The sequence below is a fragment of the Oncorhynchus kisutch genome, linkage group LG26 (assembly GCF_002021735.2).
Source record: "Oncorhynchus kisutch isolate 150728-3 linkage group LG26, Okis_V2, whole genome shotgun sequence".
Lineage (NCBI taxonomy): Eukaryota > Metazoa > Chordata > Actinopteri > Salmoniformes > Salmonidae > Oncorhynchus > Oncorhynchus kisutch.
Window position 1 is genome coordinate 8,192,901 of NC_034199.2, and position 21,550 is coordinate 8,214,450.

Sequence of the window (21,550 nt, forward strand, 5' to 3'; positions counted from 1 at the left end):
AAATCAAATCAAATCAAATTTATTTATATAGCCCTTCGTACATCAGCTGATATCTCAAAGTGCTGTACAGAAACCCAGCCTAAAACCCCAAACAGCAAGCAATGCAGGTGGAGAAGCACGGTGGCTAGGAAAAACTCCCTAGAAAGGCCAATACCTAGGAAGAAACCTAGAGAGGAACCAGGCTATGTGGGGTGGCCAGTCCTCTTCTGGCTGTGCCGGGTGGAGATTATAACAGAACATGGTCAAGATGTTCAATGTTCATAAATGACCAGCATGGTCGAATAATAATAAGGCAGAACAGTTGAAACTAGAGCAGCAGCACAGTCAGGTGGAAGTTGAAACTGGAGCAGCAGCATGGCCAGGTAGACTGGGGACAGCAAGGAGTCATCATGTCAGGTAGTCCTGGTGCATGGTCCTAGGGCTCAGGTCAGTTGAAACTGGAACAGCAGCATGGCCAGGTGGACTGGGGACAGCAAGGAGTCATCATGTCAGGTAGTCCTGGGGCATGGTCCTAGGGCTCAGGTCCTCCGAGAGAGAGAAAGAAAGAGAGAAGGAGAGAATTAGAGAACGCACACTTAGATTCACACAGGACACCGAATAGGACAGGAGAAGTACTCCAGATATAACAAACTGACCCCAGCCCCCCGACACATAAACTACTGCAGCATAAATACTGGAGGCTGAGACAGGAGGGGTCAGGAGACACTGTGGCCCCATCCGAGGACACCCCCGGACAGGGCCAAACAGGAAGGATATAACCCCACCCACTTTGCCAAAGCACAGCCCCCACACCAGTATTTATGAAGGGCTTGTAGTAAGCTTTTCACCTGTTGTATTCAGTGCATGTGAAAAATAACATTTGATTTGATAATTGACAATGAAAAGAAGGAAGCCTGTACAGAATACAAATATTCCAAAGCATGCATCCTGTTTGCAACAAGGCACTTAAGTAACACTGCACAATTAATTAAGTTAAGTTTTTGTCCTGAATAGAAAGTATTATGTTTGGGGCAAATACAACACATTAGTACCACTCTTCATATTTTCAAACATAGTGGTGGCTGCATCATGCTATGGGTATGCTGATAATCGCTAAGGACTGGGGAGTTTTTCAGGATGAAGAAGAAACATAATAGACCTAAGCAGAGGCAAAATCCTAGAGGATAACCTGTTTCAGTCTGCTTTCCACCAGACAATGGGAGATTAATTCACCTTTCAGCGGGACAATAACCCAAAGCGCAAGGCCAAATCTACACTGGAGTTGCTTACCAAGAAGACAGTGAATGTTTCTGAGTGGCTGAGCTAAAGTTTTGACTTAAATCTGCTTAAACATCTACAGCAAGACCTGATCATGGTTAATGGTTGTCTAGCAATGATCAACAATCAATTTGACAGTTTTTAAAAGAATAATGAAAAGAATAATGGGCAAATGTTGCACAATCCAGGAGTGGAACACTCTTAGATACTTACCCAGAAAGACTCACAGCTGTAATCGCTGCCAAAGTTGCTTCTACAAAGTATTGACTCAGGGGTGTAAATGCTTATGTAAATGAGATATTTCTGTACCTAAAAACAAAAGGCAAACATTTCTAAAAACATGTTTTCACTTTGTCATTATTGTGTGTGTAGATGGGTGAGAAAAAAAAATATTGAATCCATTTTGAATTCAGGCTGTAACAAGTCAAGGGGTAAGAATACTTTCTGTATTTAATTTTCTCGAGATCTGCAATATACAGTATTTGTTATATATTCCTTGTGTCTCTTTACAGAGGAGATTCTCCAGTCACATATAGCACACTGGTGGTCACCGGATGGAGAGAGGTTGGCCTTCCTGGTCCTCAATGACACTCTGGTGCCCAATATGGCCCTTCCTCGCTTCACTGGCGCTTCATACCCCAAAGGAAAGCAATACCCCTACCCTAAGGTAAGCCTGAGATGATGTAGAAGTACATTGTCTGCTGCCACCCACCTATCTAGCTTCGATTGGTGGAATGAAACAAATTAACAAGATAACTCTGAGTACTCTGAGATTACAGTAAGATTAAAAAAAAATGTAATCATTTTTTTTCACCTGGTTGAGAACAAGTTCTCAGTTACAACTGCGACCTGGCCAAGATAGAGCAAAGCAGTGTGACACAAACAACACGGAATTACACATGGGATAAACAAATGTCCAGTCAGTTACACAATAGAAAAGTCTATATACAGTGTGTGCAAATGTAGTAAGATTAGGGAAGTAAGGCAATAAATACGAATACTGGCGAAATAATTACAATTTAGCATTAACAATGGAGATGATGATGTGCAGAAGATGAATGTGCAAATAGAGATAATTGGGTGCAAAGGAGAAAAAAGAAAAACAATATGGGGATGAGGTAGTTGGGCTATTTACAGATGGTCTATGTTATATATATCTCTAGTCATTCAATCAAAAACAAATTAACATTCCTCTTGAGTTTTTAGAAATCACAATTAGATACACTACCAGTCCAAGGTTTTAGAACACTCATTCAAGGGTTTTACTTGATTTTTTACTATTTTCTACATTGTAGAATGATAGTGAAGTCATCAAAACTATGAAATAACACATGGAATCATGTAGTAACCAAAAATGTGTTAAACAAATAACAATATATTTTATATTTGAGATACTTCAAATAGCCACCCTTTGCCTTGATGACAGCTTTGCACACTCTTGGAATTCTCTCAACCAGCTTCACCTGGAATGCTTTTTCAACAGTCTTGAAGGAGTTCCCACATATGCTGAGAACTTGTTATCTGCTTTTCCTTCACTCTGTGGTCCGACTAATCCCAAACCATCTCAATTGGGTTGAGGTCAGGTGATTGTGGAGACCAGGTCATCTGATGTAGCACTCAATCACTCTCCTTCTTGGTCAAATATCCCTTACACAGCCTGGAGGTGTGTTGGGTCATTGTCCTGTTGAAAAACAAATGATAGTCCCACTAAGCACAAACCAGATGGAATGGCGTATCGCTGCAAAATGCTGTGGTAGCCAGGCTGGTTAAGTTTGCCTTGAATTCTAAATAAATCACAGACAGTGTCACCAGCAAAGCAGCCCCACACCATGACACCTCCTCCTCCATGTTTTGCAGTGGGAAATACCCTTGCGGAGATCATCCATACACCAACACCGCGTCTCACAAAGACACGACAGTTGGAAACAAAAATCTCTCATTTGAACTCCAGACCAAAGGACAGATTTCCACCTGTCTAATGTCCATTGCTCGTGTTTCTTTGCCCAAGCCATTCTCTTTTTATTATTGGTGTCCTTTAGTAGTGGATGGTGATGTTGAGATGTGTCTGTTACTTGAACTCTGTGAATCATTTATTTGAGCTGCAATTTCTGAGGCTGGTAAGTCTAATGAACTTATCCTAATGAACCCTGGGTCTTCCATTCCTGTGGCAGTCCTCATGAGAGACAGTTTCATCTTAGCGCTTGATGGTTTTTGGACTGCACTTGAAGAAACTTTCAAAGTTATTGAAATGTTCCGTAATTGACTGACCTTCATGTCTTAAAGCAATGATAGACTGTCGTTTCTATTTGCTTATTTTACCAAATAGGGCTACCTTCTGTATTACACCCCCCCCCCACACCCACACACACACACGCACACACATTTTGCACAACACAACTGATTGGCTCAAATGCAATAAGAAGGAAAGAAATTCCACAAATTAACTAAGAAGGCACACCTGTTAATTGAAATGCATTCCAGGTGACTACTTCATGAAGCTGGTTGAGAAAATGCACATGTGGGAACTCCTTCAAGACTGTTGTAAATGCATTCCAGGTGAAGCTGATTGAGAGAATTCCAAGAGTGTGCAAAGCTGTCATCAAGGAAAAGGGTGGCTACTTTGAAGAATCTCAATATCTCATATAGAATCTCATATATTTTGATTTCTTTAACACTTTTTTGGTTACTACATGATTCCTTATGTGTTATTTCATAGTGTTGATGTCCTCACTATTATTCTACAGTGTAGAAAATAGTAAAAATGAATAAAAACCCTTGAATGAGTAGGTGTTCTAAAACTTTTGACCGGTAGTATAAATGTACTTTGAGTTATTTACAGTTTAAAACAGCAAATCCATTACCGTATCACTAATTCTAAACTTCGATTTCACCTAACTCCGGGAACTCATGGTCACCATCCTGATTGAATAAGACCCACAGCATGTCTAAACTTCAAGGTACAGGAAGATCCATCCAAACAGTGTCCCTTTCCTGCAGCAATTAAGACTGAAACTCCCCACCAGATGTCTGTTGTTCCCCCAGTCCTGGGTGCGTCCCAATGTACACCCTTTTCCCTACATAATGCACTACTTTGACCAGGGGCCTATGGTACCAGTAATGTACTATGAAAGGAATAGGGTACCATTTGGGACAGAAACCCTGTGTCCTCTGTTTCTAATTTGATAATTAGATAACTGAGGATACATAAATGATCCCTCTTCCTGCTTTTTGTCAGCCACTTGCAACACAGTACTGTGGTCCAGTGTGAGGCCAATCCGGCCATGTGTTGGCCCAAGGTTAAACTAGAAGCGTCAGAATCCATACCGAGGGTGAGAACCAGTAGAGCTTGGCATATGGCATTTAGGGTTGAGTGCCAACAGTGAATATGACACTGAATGTAGAAAAAGCATTGGTACTCTATTAGGGAGGATTAGCATTAGAAAAGGTCAATACAATACTGTGCTGTAGCAGTGCCTATAAGAGGACTATTCATTCTCTATGGGGGCTTATACAGGCTTTGGTTCATATCTTCATGCATTGTTCAAGGCCAACCTTTGTGATTCTTATTCAGGTTTAAACATGGTTAGGCTAAATCCAGGGCTGCGTGTAAATGAGGTGATAACTTTAGTCATGCTGTTTACCTCATTTTCTTTCATAACCATTAACATTTGTATCACCGTTAGATAAAACGAGTTGATATTATGCGTTGTATTGTGTAAAGCCATAGCCATTATCCATTGTTAGGGCATGTGATCAATGATTCTAATGTATTACTATTATCATCATCTATTGTTTCAGAATGTTTTGAAGTTTTTTTAATGTTGGTAGCACATATACAGTATAATATTGCTCTACATAACTACAATGTAATTATGCAATTGTTTGTTTAGTCGATATGGTGATTGCCTTCGTGTGGTGTTTTTAATCTGTGATTCATAATGTTTAATGGTGCTACAATATCTAAAGGACTGATTCTGTTTTCAGGCTGGCCAACCCAACCCCACAGTGAAGTTATATGTGGTGAATCTGTACGGGCCGACACACACACAGGAGCTCACACCACCAGACAGCCTCAAACTAAGGTGTGATTTACTGCCTGGAATAATGAAAACACATATTGGAAAGTTCACTATTTGGAGGGACTAGGTCATGGTACATGTTGCAGATGATAACAACTTCTGTCCGTTCTCTCTCGTAGGGAGCACTATGTGGCAATGGTCCATGTTTCAGACAATAACAACTGTGGTTGTTCTCTCTAGTAAGGAGCACTAATGTGGCCATGGTCCATGTTTCAGACAATAACCACTGTGGTTGTTCTCTCTAGTAAGGAGTACTATGTGGTCATGGTCCATTTCTCAGACAATAACCACTGTGGTTGTTCTCTCTTGTAGGGAGCACTATGTCGCCATGGTCAGTTGGATCAGTAAAACCAAGACGACGGTCAGGTGGATGAACCGTGCCCAGAATGTGTCCATCCTGACCGTATGTGAGACCACCACGGGGGCCTGTGTTAAGGTGAGAGGCATGCTGGGTAGGGGGTGGGGGGCTTGGTAATGTTGAGACTAGGTCACACTCACCCATTCTGTTATTATGTCAGTGGGAGGACAGAGCAGACAATGCATTGACTTTATTACTGCTGTGCTACCAAAGGGAGAGATACCATTGACTCGAATGCCTCATCTGATAGTGCTGTATCAGCTGTTATGCTTTTTTGTCTGCTTTTTACTATGCCTGCTAAAGGACACTTGTGGAGCGGTGCACTTTTCCTGTTTTGTTTATCTACCACTTTGAATACAAATATTATCTTGTGGCATTTATCAGATAAACACACACTATAAGTCATATTAATTATTCCATTACTTTCAACTGGGAAGCTTTTATTAAATGATCATCTCAGCAAACTGTTTTCATTAAGTAAAGACTTATTCTTCCCACTATTTGTTTTGATGGCAATGATTGCACAGTGTTATTATAAGCTATGTCTGGAAAAGGGCAAAGCTGCGGTCCCCTGTGGGGAAAACATGGGAGTCTATTGGACACGGTCCAGTTCGACTGTCCTAGGGTCAGGCCCCACAGACGGCTGGACCACAAACAAACAGACGCTCCAGCCAAGAAGCGGCTCCGCCTGGGCGCAGACTCAATTTCTCTGCCAATGCTTTTGTCCTTGTCTCCAATGGGTTTTAATTTAAAGAGCACAGATTCCGGATTTCCCCAGTTGGCATTTTAACCCTAAAAGCACCAACAGGGGGTCAAAAAAATGTCATCATTTCTAAACCTTTTTTTATACTCGGTCAAGCAACTTGTTACCAACAACAAAAAACTACATCTATCTAGATGCTTGTGTTAAAATGGAGGAATGAAACATAATCAGTCTTTTTATACTAGCGATGTGTGGTAGTGTGAACATTTGGGGCATAGCAGCCACTATAATAAAAATTATATATATATATATATATATATATATATATATATATATATACGTTTTGTATATATATATAGGTATACGTTTTGTGCATTAAATTAGCACTACCCTGAACTCTCTGCTTCCTGCACCTGACTTCTCACCCACTACACCCAGAACGTTACAGTCCCCCGATATGGCCGATTTAGACCATATGGTGGCATCAGACTTTTAGCTCTAATTTTGGAATGCTATGGGCGATCAACTCAGTTCCAAGAACGATGAGACTCTCAACTTGGTGCAGAAAAATTGACTGAAAGCTAAATATTTATTTTTATATATATATGATAATTTGGGGCATAGCAGCCACTATAATAAAAAATTATATATATATATATAAATAAATATTTAGCTTTCAGTCAATTTTTCTGCACCAAGTTGTATATATATTATATATATATAATTTTTATATATAGAATTTTTATTATAGTGGCTGCTATGCCCCAAATTTTCATACTACCACACATCGCTAGTATAAAAAGACTGATTATGTTTCATTCCTCCATTTTAACACAAGCATCTAGATAGATGTAGTTTTTTGTTGTTGGTAACAAGTTGCTTGACCGAGTATAAAAAAAGGTTTAGAAATTATGACATTTTTTAGCTTTTAGAGTTAAAGTGTTGGGGAAGAAAGGGAATTGAGTGATTTTGAGGGACTTAGGGCTGTCTTTGTGGGATGCTTAATTCCAACCAGGCTCCACGGCTATTCAGGTTTGCTGAAGTAGGTTGGGATGTAATATGGGACAAATTATAAATCGGGACATAATATTAACTGTTAACATGTTGGCCTTTCTATTTCAGAGGCACGAGGAGGTCTCAGAGCTCTGGCTTTCAAAGCAGGTAAAAAAATATTTACTTTTGTCAGTAATAGCCAAACTTGCATTTAATCTTATTCAAAAGATCTTTGTTGTGCACTCATTGTAGTAAATGGCCTAAATTGCCATTACACTTGTACCGATGTAGGATCTTAATTTGATTACTCTTTTGTTGCTGAGAATTGCAAACTTTTAGTGTATTTGAGTTTTAAAAAGGCTTCTAAAGTTGATAATTTCACTTGGAAATGTCAGACTTGATTTGCCCTAACAGAAAATGTATCAATCCCTTCAAATATGACCATTAATTATAATCCACATAATAATTCATATTTCCAGGATTATTTTCCTGCTGTAGTAAACTGGTTTAAATTAATGTATTTTACACAATCTCTGTGATCATGTAATGACGTCATAACACTCTAAACTAAAAATGTTTGCTGTTTTTGTTTCGGCAGAACCAGGAACCAGTGTTCTCCAGGGATGGCAGCATATTCTTCCTGACAGTGCCCGTCAAGCAAGGCGGGCGTGGAGAGTTCCATCACATCGCCATGTTCACCACACAGGTACTAGGGTCACGTCACCATAGTTACATCACTGATGAGGGTCACTCATGTCACCATGGTTACCACTCAAAGGGTTCTGTTACCATAGTTTCCACCGGGGTGAGAGTAATATCTCCATGGTTACAGCACAAGTGAGGGTAGGGTTACTACTGTGTGCCCATAGTGGTGAGCATCATCTCTCAATGGCCACTGTACTTTTTTGCAAATATATTATGTGATAACTCAATGAAAGTGGCTTCAACCACATCAAATTGCAATCCTTGCTAGTGACCAGTTGTAATGCTCCGGGTGTCGTGGGTGTGGAGTCAAATGCAGGAGACAGAGAGTTCAATGCTGTGCGTCTTTTAATAGCACCAATAGCTCACAAAAGTTACGTTCCCAAACACAGGGAATCAAAATGTACAATGGAAAAAATCACGACCAGGCACAAACACGTACCTCTACAACAGAGCCGAAGGTTACATTGAAATAATCCCGCACAACAACCAGGCGGGCCGGCTGTCTAATAAAGACAAACTAATTAACCATACACAGGTGCTACCACTAAACATGCAAGGAGGGGGAGGAAAAACAATCAGTGGCAGCTAATAGGCCGGTGACGACGACCGCCGAGCGCCACCCGCCCGGGAAGGGGAAACACCCTCGGTCGGACTCGTGACAGTACCCCCCCCCCTGACGCGCGGCTCCCGCAGCGCGCCGACACCGGCCTCGAGGTCGCCCCGGAGGACGAGGTGCAGGGCGATCCGGATGGAGGCGATGGAAATCCCTCAACATGGAGGGATCCAAGATGTCTCCCACCGGTACCCAGCACCTCTCCTCCGGACCGTACCCCTCCCAGTCCACGAGGTACTGCAGGCCCCTCACCCGGCGTCTTGAGTCCAGAATGGCCCGGATCATGTACGCCGGGGTCCCCTCGATGTCCAGAGGGGGGGGAGGGACCTCCGGCACCTCACTGTCTTGCAGGGGACCAGCTACCACCGGCCTGAGGAGAGACACATGAAACGAGGGGTTAATACGATAATTGGAAGGGAGTTGTAATCGATAACACACCTCGTTTATTCTCCTCAGGACTTTAAAGGGCCCTACACACTGCGGACCCAGCTTCCGGCAGGGCAAGCGGAGAGGTAGGTTTCGGGTCGAGAGTCAGACCCTGTACCCCGGTAAAAACAGGGGGGCCTCACTGCGGTGGCAGTCAGCACTCCTCTTCTGCCGTCCACTCGCTTATCGTAGAGAGTCCTGGACGGCCCTCCAGGTCTCCTTGGAGCGCTGTACCCATTTCTCCACCGCAGGAGCCTCGGTCTGGCTCGGATGCCATGGTGCCAGGACCACACACTGAAAAGGGGACACGTTAGTAGAGGAGTGGCGTAGTGAGTTCTGAGCCATTTCAGCCCAGGGTGGCATGAACTGGACTGCGCAAAAATGCAAATGCTTTCCGTTTGAGTTATATTAGGTTTTATTTTCATTCCACTATTTCATTCCACATTCCATTCCAACTTAATTAAGTTGTATCCCATTTGAACAGCCAGCGTCGGACGGTCGTACGTTTTGTTCTCCTCGTTGTAGCCAGCAACAGCTCTCACTGCCGTGATGACGTGAGGTAAATTACTAGGTATGACCAAGTCCTCAAAGCACATCAGAGGTGTACACGTCCTGGCCGTGATGAGGAGTCTTGCCACCTTAAAAGATTCGGTCAAAACACTTTGTAAATAGGAAAGAACAAACAACATTTTTTGTGAAAAAAAAGGTTATTTTTTGGAGAGATGACTCAGTTTCAGTTCTCGTTCTCTCCGGCCTCGCCGGCTTCTCCGCCATAGGTTTTATTTTCATTAATCATTTCAAACTTGTATTCATTTTCCAGCAGGACATTATGTAGTGTGAAAGTTAGCAATCCAAAAATTAGGGTTCTCATACTCAACCATTCACTACAAAAATATATTCTAGAGACCATAAAAATGCTAAAATACCCAGCATTTTGGAGAAACAGTACCAAAATATTTCCTTGTAAGATCCCCTGAAGGCTCCCCAGTTCAGTATCGTGCCCACTCCCCTGGCCGATCCTGGCAATATGACTGCAGAAACCTACCCACCTCCTGGTTCACTCTCTCCACCTGCCCATTACTCTCGGGGTGATAACCGGAGGTCAGGCTGACAGAGACCCCCAAGCGTTCCATGAACGCTCTCCATACCCGAGACGTGAATTGGGGGCCCCGATCAGAAACGATGTCCTCCGGCACCCCGTAGTGCCGAAAGACATGGGTGAATAACGCCTCCGCAGTCTGTAGGGCTGTAGGGATACCGGGCAACGGGAGGAGACGGCAGGACTTAGAGAACCGATCCACAATCACTAGAACCATGGTGTTCCCCTGAGACGGCGGAAGATCGGTCAGGAAATCTATGGACAGATGTGACCATGGCCGCTGTGGAACGGGGAGTGGTTGTAGCTTCCCTCTAGGAAGGTGCCTAGGAGCCTTACTCTGAGCGAACACTGAACAGGAGGAGAAATAACTCTTAACGTCCTTAGCCAACGTAGGCCACCAATACCTCCCCTGAAGGCTCCCCACTGTCCTCGTCACCCCAGGGTGACCCGAGGAGGGTAGGACGTGAGCCCACCGAATCAGTTTGTCCCGAACACCAAGCGGCACGTACCTTCGCCCCGCTGGACACTGAGGAGGCGCGGGTTCAGCCCGTAACGCCCGCTCGATGTCCGAGTCCACCTCCCATACCACTGGGGTTACCAGCTTTGAGGCGGGAAGGATGGGAGTAGGTTCGGTGGACCCATCCTCCGTGTCGTAAAGGCGGGACAGTGCGTCAGCCTTTACGTTCTGGGAGCCCGGTCTATAAGACAAAGTAAACCGGAACCGGGTGAAGAAGATTACCTTGCCTGACGTGGGTTAAGTCTCCTAGCTGCCCGAATATACTCCAGATTCTGGTGGTCGGTCCAGATGAGAAAGGGGTGCTTAGCCCCCTCAAGCCAGTGTCTCCACACCTTCAGAGCTCTAACCACCGCTAGCAACTCCCGGTCCCCCACATCATAGTCACGCTCCGCTGGGCTGAGCGCAGGGGCGGAGTTTTGGTGGCGTACCCGAGCGCTGTGATAGCACGGCACCCACCCCAGCCTCGGACGCGTCCACCTCCACTATGAATGCTAGAGAGGGGTCCGGATGCGCCAACTAGGGCGCATCAGTGAACAGCGCCTTCAACTTTTTGAATGCTCCGTCCGCCTCTGCTGACCACTGCAACCGCACCGGGCCCCCCTTCAGCAGTGAGGTGATGGGAGCCGCTATCTGGCCAAAACCCCGGATAAACCTCCGGTAGTAGTTGGCAAAACCCAAAAACCGCTGCACCTCCTTTACCGTGGTCGGAGTCGGCCAATTACGCACGGCCCTAATGCGGTCACCCTCCATCACTACCCCCGAGGTGGAAATGCGATATCCCAGAAAAGAGACGGCTCGTTTAGAGAACACGCATTTCTCAGCCTTGACGTATAGGTCATGCTCCAGCAGTCTACCAAGCACCTTGCGCACCAGAGACACATGCGCGGTATGAGTGGCCGAGTAGATCAGAATGTCATCGATATAAACAACCACTCCCTGCCCGCACAGGTCCCTGAGAATCTCGTCTACAAAGGATTGAAAAACGGCTGGAGCATTTTTTAACCCATACGGCATGACGAGGTACTCATAGTGGCCTGATGTAGTACTAAATGTGGTTTTCCACTCGTCTCCCTTCCGAATACGCACCAGACTATATGCGCTCCTGAGATCCAGTTTTGTGAAGATTCCACCGCCGTAGCGATGAGAGGTAGAGGGTAACTATACCCCACTGTGATGGCGTTTAGACCTCTATAATCGATACACGGACGCAAACCTCCCTACTTTTTCCTCACAAAAAAGAAACTCCAGTACTTAGGACGTATGATGATGATGATGATGATGATCTTGATGAGGATGATGTGATGACTCTGAAAACAGGAAGGCTTTTTTAAATAGATATTGTAGATCACTCTAATGATAGTATATTTCCTGTTTCTCGTCTCCTTCCTTGCTCCAGTTCAGAGCAGATCAAAACGAGGTCCGCCATCTAACATCAGGAAACTGGGAAGTAACTAAGATCCTGGCCTATGATGAGAGCAACGACAACATGTGAGTCTCTTCTGAACTGTGCATAATAAATCAATAATGGGGATTCAGGTACAGTGCCTTGCGAAGGTATTCGGCCCCCTTGAACTTTGCGACCTTTTGCCACATTTCAGGCTTCAAACATAAAGATATAAAACAGTATTTTTTTGTGAAGAATCAACAACAAGTGGGACACAGTCATGAAGTGGAACGACATTTATTGGATATTTCAAACTTTTTAACAAATCAAAAACTGAAAAATTGGGCGTGCAAAATTATTCAGCCCCCTTAAGTTAATACTTTGTAGCGCCACCAATTTGCTGCGATTACAGCTGTAAGTCGCTTGATGTCTCTATCAGTTTTGCACATCGAGAGACTGACATTTTTTCCCATTCCTCCTTGCAAAACAGCTCGAGCTCAGTGAGGTTGGATGGAGAGCATTTGTGAACAGCAGTTTTCAGTTCTTTCCACAGATTCTCGATTGGATTCAGGTCTGGACTTTGACTTGGCCATTCTAACACCTGGATATGTTTATTTTTGAACCATTCCATTGTAGATTTTGCTTTATGTTTTGGATCATTGTCTTGTTGGAAGACAAATCTCCGTCCCAGTCTCAGATCTTTTGCAGACTCCATCAGGTTTTCTTCCAGAATGGTCCTGTATTTGGCTCCATCCATCTTCCCATCAATTTGAACCATCTTCCCTGTCCCTGCTGAAGAAAAGCAGGCCCAAACCATGATGCTGCCACCACCATGTTTGACAGTGGGAATGGTGTGTTCAGGGTGATGAGCTGTGTTGCTTTTACGCCAAACATAATGTTTTGCATTGTTGCCAAAAAGTTCAATTTTGGTTTCATCTGACCAGAGCACCTTCTTCCACATGTTTGGTGTGTCTCCCAGGTGGCTTGTGGCAAACTTTAAACAACACTTTTTATGGATATCTTTAAGAAATGGCTTTCTTCTTGCCACTCTTCCATAAAGGCCAGATTTGTGCAATATACGACTGATTGTTGTCCTATGGACAGAGTCTCCCACCTCAGCTGTAGATCTCTGCAGTTCATCCAGAGTGATCATGGGCCTCTTGGCTGCATCTCTGATCAGTCTTCTCCTTGTATGAGCTGAAAGTTTAGAGGGACGGCCAGGTCTTGGTAGATTTGCAGTGGTCTGATACTCCTTCCATTTCAATATTATCGCTTGCACAGTGCTCCTTGGGATGTTTAAAGCTTGGGAAATCTTTTTGTATCCAAATCCGGCTTTAAACTTCTTCACAACAGTATCTCGGACCTGCCTGGTGTGTTTCTTGTTCTTCATGATGCTCTCTGCGCTTTTAACGGACCTCTGAGACTATCACAGTGCAGGTGCATTTATACGGAGACTTGATTACACACAGGTGGATTGTATTTATCATCATTAGTCATTTAGGTCAACATTGGATCATTCAGAGATCCTCACTGAACTTCTGGAGAGAGTTTGCTGCACTGAAAGTAAAGGGGCTGAATAATTTTGCATGCCCAATTTTTCAGTTTTTGATTTGTTAAAAAAGTTTGAAATTTCCAATAAATGTCGTTCCACTTCATGATTGTGTCCCACTTGTTGTTGATTCTTCACAAAAAAAATACAGTTTTATATCTTTATGTTTGAAGCCTGAAATGTGGCAAAAGGTCGCAAAGTTCAAGGGGGCCGAATACTTTCGCAAGGCACTGTATTTAGTACGTACAGTGAGGTACAAAATTATTTGGACAGTGACACTTTGTTTTGGCTCTGTACTCCAGCACTTTGGATTTGAAATGATTAAAGTGCAGACTGTCAGCTTTAATTTGAGGCTTTTTTCATCCATATCGGGTGAACTGTTTAGAAATGACAGAACTCTTTGTACACAGTCCCATTTAAGGGAACCAAAAGTATTTGGGCACATTTACTTATGTGTTTTAAAGTAGTCAAAAGTATGGAATTTTTGTGCCCATTTTCCTAACATGCAATACTTACACATTGTAAACTTTCATTCATAGTCTAGGTTGGAGCAACCTCATGTTGGGTATATGGAAGATTTGAGTATCATGTAGTTGCCTAACCCTATCGATGTTAAATTGAACTGGGTGAATGGACTATTAATGACAGGCATCCAACATGCTGTAATAGAAATAAGGCCATGCTCATTAAAAAAAATAGTCCTCCCTTATCATAAATGGCACTGACCTCCACTGTTTTGAATACTTGCACATTAATGTGGATGCTACCATGATTACGGATAATCCTTGAATGAAACGTGAATAATAATGAGTGAGAAAGGTACAGTGGCACAAAGATCATACCCCCAAGAAATGCTAACCTCTCACCATTAACAATAAAAAGGGAAGCTTAGCATTTTTGGGGGGTATAACATTTATGCCTCTAACTTTTTAAATCATCATGATGATTTTGCGGGGAACACTTTGCTTCTTGAAAGTCCAATATCTTGAAAACTTGACTGCTGACATGCAAAACATTTTGGGAATGTATCGTCAGTGGACTAATGAAACCTCATATTCATTGTATAATTTCAAATCCGAAGTGCTGGAGTACAGAGGCAAAACAATTTATTGATAACACATTTTTTGGATAGTCTGTAGTGCATCTACAGATGGACTATCTTCAGACTCTTACCCTTACCCGTACCCTCTTACTCTTAACCCTTACCCTAACCCTTATTGTAAACTTACCCTAACCCTTATTCTAAACCTAACAGTATATCTGGCAAGTAGTTGCTTATCAAAATATAGTATGACCATCTGTAGAGCATCTACAGATGGACTATCCAAATAAAGTGTGACCAATGTGTCACTGTCAAAATATTTTTGGGCCTCACTATATATGAGTCTTATATGGATAGGTGACAGACAGTTGAGCATCTGCAGCCATGTTGAGTCCCATATGTAATAATTCCTGCATTGACTATAACATGACATTAATCATAATTCAACACATTCCTCATCAGTTCTTGACACAAAGGTATCTCATACATATGCAACAGCTAGTCTGGTCGACAGATCACATTGTGTGCATGTATGGAATGATGAATGAATGCTGTAGAGGAGTTGACGACAGCACAAACCGAAAACATCATTGTTATCACAGTGAACTTGATTGTATGTTATGGGGGGCTTTGTGTCATTACTCTTGTAAGAGTTGTGGTGTCAGGTACATTCCGAATCAAAATCGCAGACCAATGTAACTGCAAATCATAGACAGCCCACCATAGTGCATGGTGGGAAAAGGAGGTTTAAGAATTGACATTGCATTTTGCATCATAAAACATAGAACCTTGAGTGTGAAACTGTATAGTACCTGTATTAGCATGTTATTGTAGCTTGATAGGCAAGTGTATTCTCTTCTCAACTTGACACTAATAAACCTCATGCGTATTGCCTCAAGACTGAGTGTCATTTGCATATGAAGTACAAGGACAAATCCTGCTTATTTGAAAGTATCAGGTTTATTTCTCATCTAAATATGACATGTTGCAGGCACAAAGCTGAGCTTGAGAGTGTATTTATGGCATAACCTTGTTATAGCGAAGGCCACCGGATTTCTTTGAGACTCAATTAACTTGTTTGTTTCTTCTATACAGATATTTTCTCAGCACTGAAGGCTCACCGCGAAGAAGACAGCTTTTCAGGTGACTCATTTAGCAACCTGTCCTGAATCTTGCTTTTGACAGCTCCCCTTTGAGTTACAGTCCCTCTCATATTCTGTCATTTTTCTTTTAGCGAAGAACATGTCATAACAACAGTAAACATCTGAGGTTGTGTGCTTACAGAAATGTAGAGACACTCAGATGTAAGATCGTGTACACTGGATGATACTTGTTTTATAAAGAGTATGGAGGTTGCACAGGCACATTAGGTTATGATAATTACATTTTTCAACAAACCTTTTCCAAATTCAGCTGCTCTTTTGATAAGGGAGAATCGTCTTAATTACATTTAAAATGCTTTCAGGTGAACCAATGACTTGAAGCTCCCAACCTCAACATTGCTTGTCTCCTCATTTATGTAGAGTGTAAATATCATATGCCAACTGCAAACACCACAGGTGCTAGATACTCTATAGGCCTGTTCTTTAGGGTTTGCAGTGGATGTTAAAACGGTCGCCTAATCTTCCGTCTTCCCCTTCCTTTCAGTGTGAAGACTGTCGGGTTGTTCCCTCGACACTGTCTGACGTGTGAGCTAAATAAGGCGCACTGTCTGTTCTTTAATGCTGAGATAAGCCCCAATGATAAGCATATCATCCTCCACTGTAAAGGTAAGCTAGCCGAGCTAAATGATGAGTTAGCTAAATCCTAACTCAGTGCATTGGATTCCACTCTTTACCACCAAGATAGCACTAGCAGGCCAATGCAAAGTAAACATGTCATTACACTGTAAAGGTTATCCAGCTTACATAAATGCTAACACAGACAGTCCATTGTAAAGTAGTGCTCCATAGCGCCAAGACAGCACTAACAGGCTAATGCAAACATGTCATTTTAGTCAGCTAAGCTAAATTCTAACACAAGCAGTGCATCATTCTGAAGGCTAATATTGATCTACATGCTAGCACCCCTCATCTGTCTTTGTTGAAGTTAGATAAATATTGATAGAGCGTAGGAAACTAAAGCATCAACTTTCTTTGAGAGGTAATTTCAAGACATTAGGGACCAACATCAACCAACCATTCATTATTTGAAACGGTGAAGTTATGCCAGCTAGGCCATTTGTTAAACCCAACCAATGCATCATCCGCTTAGACTTAGATTCAGGATCAGAGATACAGTGCATATAAGATAAATTATCAGATCCAGCAAAAGTACAGCAATTCCTCTAACTGCTCACTGTTTCCCTGTAAGGTATATCACATGCTCTCAGAGAATAGCCAATCCAACAAACACCAATGTGATAGTAGGATAGTAATGCTAAAAGCGAACATAACCGGTTCCTAAACATACACTGAAGATATATGTTAGAGACACAAACAAAGTGATATAGGGATATACACTACTGTTCAAAAGCTTGGGGTCACCTGGAAATGTCTTTTTTTGTCCATTAAAATAACATAAAATTGATCCGAAATACAGTGTAGCCATGTTGTATATGACTATTGCAGCTGGAAACAGCCGATTGTTTATGGAATATCTACATAGGCGTACAGAGGCCCATTATCAGCAACCATCACCCCTGTGTTCCAATGGCACGTTGTGTTAGCTAATCCAAGTTTATCATTTTAAAAGGCTAATATATCATTAGAAAACCCTTTTGCAATTATGTTAGCACAGCTGAAAACTGTTGTTCTGATTAAAGAAGCAATAAAACTGGCCTTCTTTAGATTAGTTGAGTATCTGGAGCATCAGCATTTGTAGGTTCGTTTACAGGCTCCAAATGGCCAGAAACAATTAACTTTATTCTGAAACTCTTCAGTCTGTTCTTGTTCTGAGAAATGAAGGCTATTCCATGCGAGAAATTACCAAGAAACTGAAGATCTCGTACAACGCTGTGTACTACTCCCTTCACAGAACAGCGCAAACGGGATCTAACCAGAATATAAAGTGGAGCGGCAGGACCCAGTGACCAACTGAGCAAGAGGTCAAGTACATTAGAGTGTCTAGTTTGAGAAACAGACACCTCACAAGTCCTCAACTGGCAGCTTCATTAAATAGTACCTGCAAAACACCTGTCTCAATGTCAACAGTGAAGAGGTGACTCCGGGATGCTGGCCTTCTAGGCAGAGTTGCAAAGAAAAAGCCATATCTCAGACTAGCCAATAAAATATTAAGATGGGAAAAAGAATACAGACACTGGACAGAGTAAGATTGGAAAAAAGTGTTATGGACAGACAAATCTAAGTTTGAGGTGTACAGCTCACAAAGAATAACTTTTGTGAGATGGAGAAAAATGAAAAGATGCTGGAGGAGTGCTTGACGCCATCTGTCATGCATGGGGGAGGCAATGTGATGGTCTGGGGTGCTTTGGTGATGGTAAAGTGGGAGATTTGTACAGGGTAAAATGGATCTTGAAGAAGGAAGGCAATCACTCCATTTTGCAACGCCATGCCATACCCTGTGGACAGCGCTTAGTTGGAGCTAATTTCCTCCTACAACAGGACAATGACCCAAAGCAGAGCTCCAAACTAGGCAATAACTATTTAGGGAAGAAGCAGTCAGCTGGTATTCTGTCTATAGTGGCCAGCACAGTCACTGAATCTCAACCCTATTGAGCTGTTGTGGGAGCAGCTTGACCGTATTGTAAGTAAGAAGTGCCCATCAAGTCAATCCAATTTATGGGAGGTGCTTCAGGAAGCAACTAATTTCATGTATGTGTTCATGGAAAACAAGGACATTTCTAAGTGACCACAAACTTTTGAATGGTAGTGTATATTATATTGATTGATTGGTTTAATTTATTTGGCAATTTGTAAAATCCATACATAAGGGTGCTCCAGCTGGTGACGCCTCCACATACAATTTAAGAAAATCATCAAGGATAACACAATTAAGTTTAACAGCTTATTTCCATTGTTGTCCTTTTGATGCAAGTGGGAATACAACAAGGTTAGGCGGCAATTGTAATGACAACAGACAATGACAGTCACAATGACAGTCTCACATACCCTTAATATATGAACAATCAATCCCTAATATATATGTATATATATATACAGTGGGGAGAACAAGTATTTGATAACCTGCTAAATTTGGCAGTGTATCCTACTTACAAAGCATGTAGAGGTCTGTCATTTTTATCATAGGTACACTTCAACTGTGAGTTGGAATCAAAACTAAAAAATCCAGAAAATCACATTGTATGATTTTTAAGTAATTAATTTGCATTTTATTGCATGACATAAGTATTTGATACATCAAGAAAGCAGAACTTAATATTTGGTACAGAAACCTTTGTTTTACAATTACAGAGATCATACATTTCCTGTAGTTCTTGACCAGGTTTGCACACACTGCAGCATGGATTTTGGCCCACTCCTCCATACAGACCTTCTCCAGATCCTTCAGGTTTTGGGGCTGTCGCTGGGCAATACGGACTTTCAGCTCCCTCCAAAGATGTTCTATTGGGTTCAGGTGTGGAGACTGGCTAGGCCACTCCAGGACCTTGAGATGCTTCTTACGGAACCACTCCTTAGTTGCCCTGGCTGTGTGTTTCGGGTTGTTGTCATGCTGGAAGACCCAGCCACGACCCACCTTCAATACTCTTACTGAGGGAAGGAGGTTGTTGGCCAAGATCTCGCGATACATGGCCCCATCCATCCTCCCCTCAATACGGTGCAGTCGTCCTTTCCCCTTTGCAGAAAAGCATCCCCAAAGAATGATGTTTCCACCTTCATGCTTCACGGTTTGGATGGGGTTGTACTCATCCTTCTTCTTCCTCCAAACAAGGCGAGTGGAGTTTAGACCAAAAAGCTCTATTTTTATACATGACCTTCTTCCATTCCTCCTCTGGATCATCCAGATGGTCATTGGCAGACTTCAGATAGGCCTGGACATGCGCTGGCTTGAGCAGGGGGACCTTGCGTGCACTGCAGGATTTTAATCCATGACGGTGTAGTGTGTTACTAATGGTTTTCTTTGAGACTGTGCACCCAGCTCTCTTCAGGTCATTGACCAGGTCCTGCCGTGTAAGTCTGGGCTGATCCCTCACCTTCCTCATGATCATTGATGCCCCACAAGGTGAGATCTTGCATGGAGCCCCAGTGATTGACGGTGATTGACCGTCATCTTGAACTTCTTCCATTTTCTAATAATTGCTCCAACAGTTGCCTTCTCACCAAGCTGCTTGCCTATTGTCCTGTAGCCCATCCCAGCCTTGTGCAGGTCTACAATTTTATCCCTGATGTCCTTACACAGCTCCCTGGTCTTGGCCATTGTGGAGAGGTTGGAGTCTGTTTGATTGAGTGTTTGCACAGGTGTCTTTTATACAGGTAACGAGTTCAAACAGGTGCAGTTAATACAGGTAATGAGTGGAGAACAGGAGGGCTTCTTAAAGAAAAACTAACAGGTCTGTGAGAGCCGGAATTCTAACTGGTTGGTAGGTGATCAAATACTTATGTCTTGCAATAAAATGCAAATTAATTACTTAAAAATCATACAATGTGATGTTCTGGATTTTTGTTTTAGATTCCGTCTCTCACAGTTGAAGTGTACCTATCATAAAAATTACAGGCCTCAACATGCTTTGTAAGCAGGAAAACCTGCAAAATAGGCAGTGTATCAAATACTTGTTCTCCCCACTGTACAGTGTATATATACAGTGTATATATATATTTATATATATATATATACATACACATACACATATACACACATATACACATACACACACAAGACAATCACATTATAATAACAACAGGCACCAAAAAGGCAGACCATATGCTATCCCGGGCATTTCCCTCTCCGCCACCTACTTTAATCTTACCACTCACTTTAAAGACATGTTACTTATTAGCCATTATTTTCAGTGAGAACTTGAAACTACCTATGGAGGTTATAAGATTGAAATTCTTTGGAAGATTATTCCAAAGAATGCAGCCCAGTATAAAACAAAAATCTTTCCCTGTACCAGTTTTAAATCTAAAAGGAACTAAGTCAGTTTCACTCCTTCTAGTTGAATAGTTATGGTTATCCCTTACTAAGTTAAAGTAGTTACATAAGTATCTGGGGACCATACAGTGGACAATCTTATGTACAAGACACCATTTTCAAAGTGGGAATAGTCAAGATGTGTAAGTGCTGGAAGTTTAAGAATAATTCTGACTAATTTGTTCTGAGATGTCTGCAATAAAAATGGTATATCTTGGGGGCACTATTGTACCTGGAAGAGCATGCATAGTCGAAGTGGCACTGAACAAGAGCCCCTGCCAATGTCCCCATTGCGTTGTTATCCAGATATTTGGAGGTTCAAGCCAGGAACCTAATTTTATGGATCAGTTTGGCGATAGCATTTTCTGCCATGCTCTCCCCTGTCAGATGGTTATCTAACACACATCCAAGATACTTAACAGAGTCTTTTGTTGCGACTACTATGTCACCTACTACCACCTTAAAATCTGGGGATTTCCTCAGTTTCACTTTGGACCCGAACAAGATGGACTGACAGCTTTTGTCATATAGCCATTTAATGACATTCAGAAGTTCAGCACTGAGGGCTTTCTCAACCACATTTGTGTCTTTGTGGGTAACCAACAGTGCAGAAAATGTCACATGTACAGGCAGATTTCAGATAATGTATATACAATAGAAATAAAAGTGGACCCAGCACACTCTCTTGCGGAGTGGTCCCATCCACATCCACCATCTGTTTTCTTCCTTGCATGT

General features: G+C 42.4%; 1 protein-coding gene across 2 annotated transcripts in view; it reads left to right on the forward strand.

Moving 5' to 3' along the window:
• Positions 1-21,550, forward strand: part of LOC109871308 (inactive dipeptidyl peptidase 10-like) — a 142,392-nt gene that overhangs the window by 107,350 nt on the left and 13,492 nt on the right. For both annotated transcript variants that reach the window (XM_031806044.1, XM_031806045.1), the window contains exons 9-16: positions 1,770-1,924; positions 5,242-5,339; positions 5,649-5,772; positions 7,520-7,558; positions 7,989-8,096; positions 12,147-12,238; positions 15,821-15,868; positions 16,373-16,494. In XM_031806044.1, the coding sequence (XP_031661904.1) occupies positions 1,770-1,924; positions 5,242-5,339; positions 5,649-5,772; positions 7,520-7,558; positions 7,989-8,096; positions 12,147-12,238; positions 15,821-15,868; positions 16,373-16,494 (786 nt within the window). The remainder of the gene's footprint in view (positions 1-1,769; positions 1,925-5,241; positions 5,340-5,648; positions 5,773-7,519; positions 7,559-7,988; positions 8,097-12,146; positions 12,239-15,820; positions 15,869-16,372; positions 16,495-21,550) is intronic.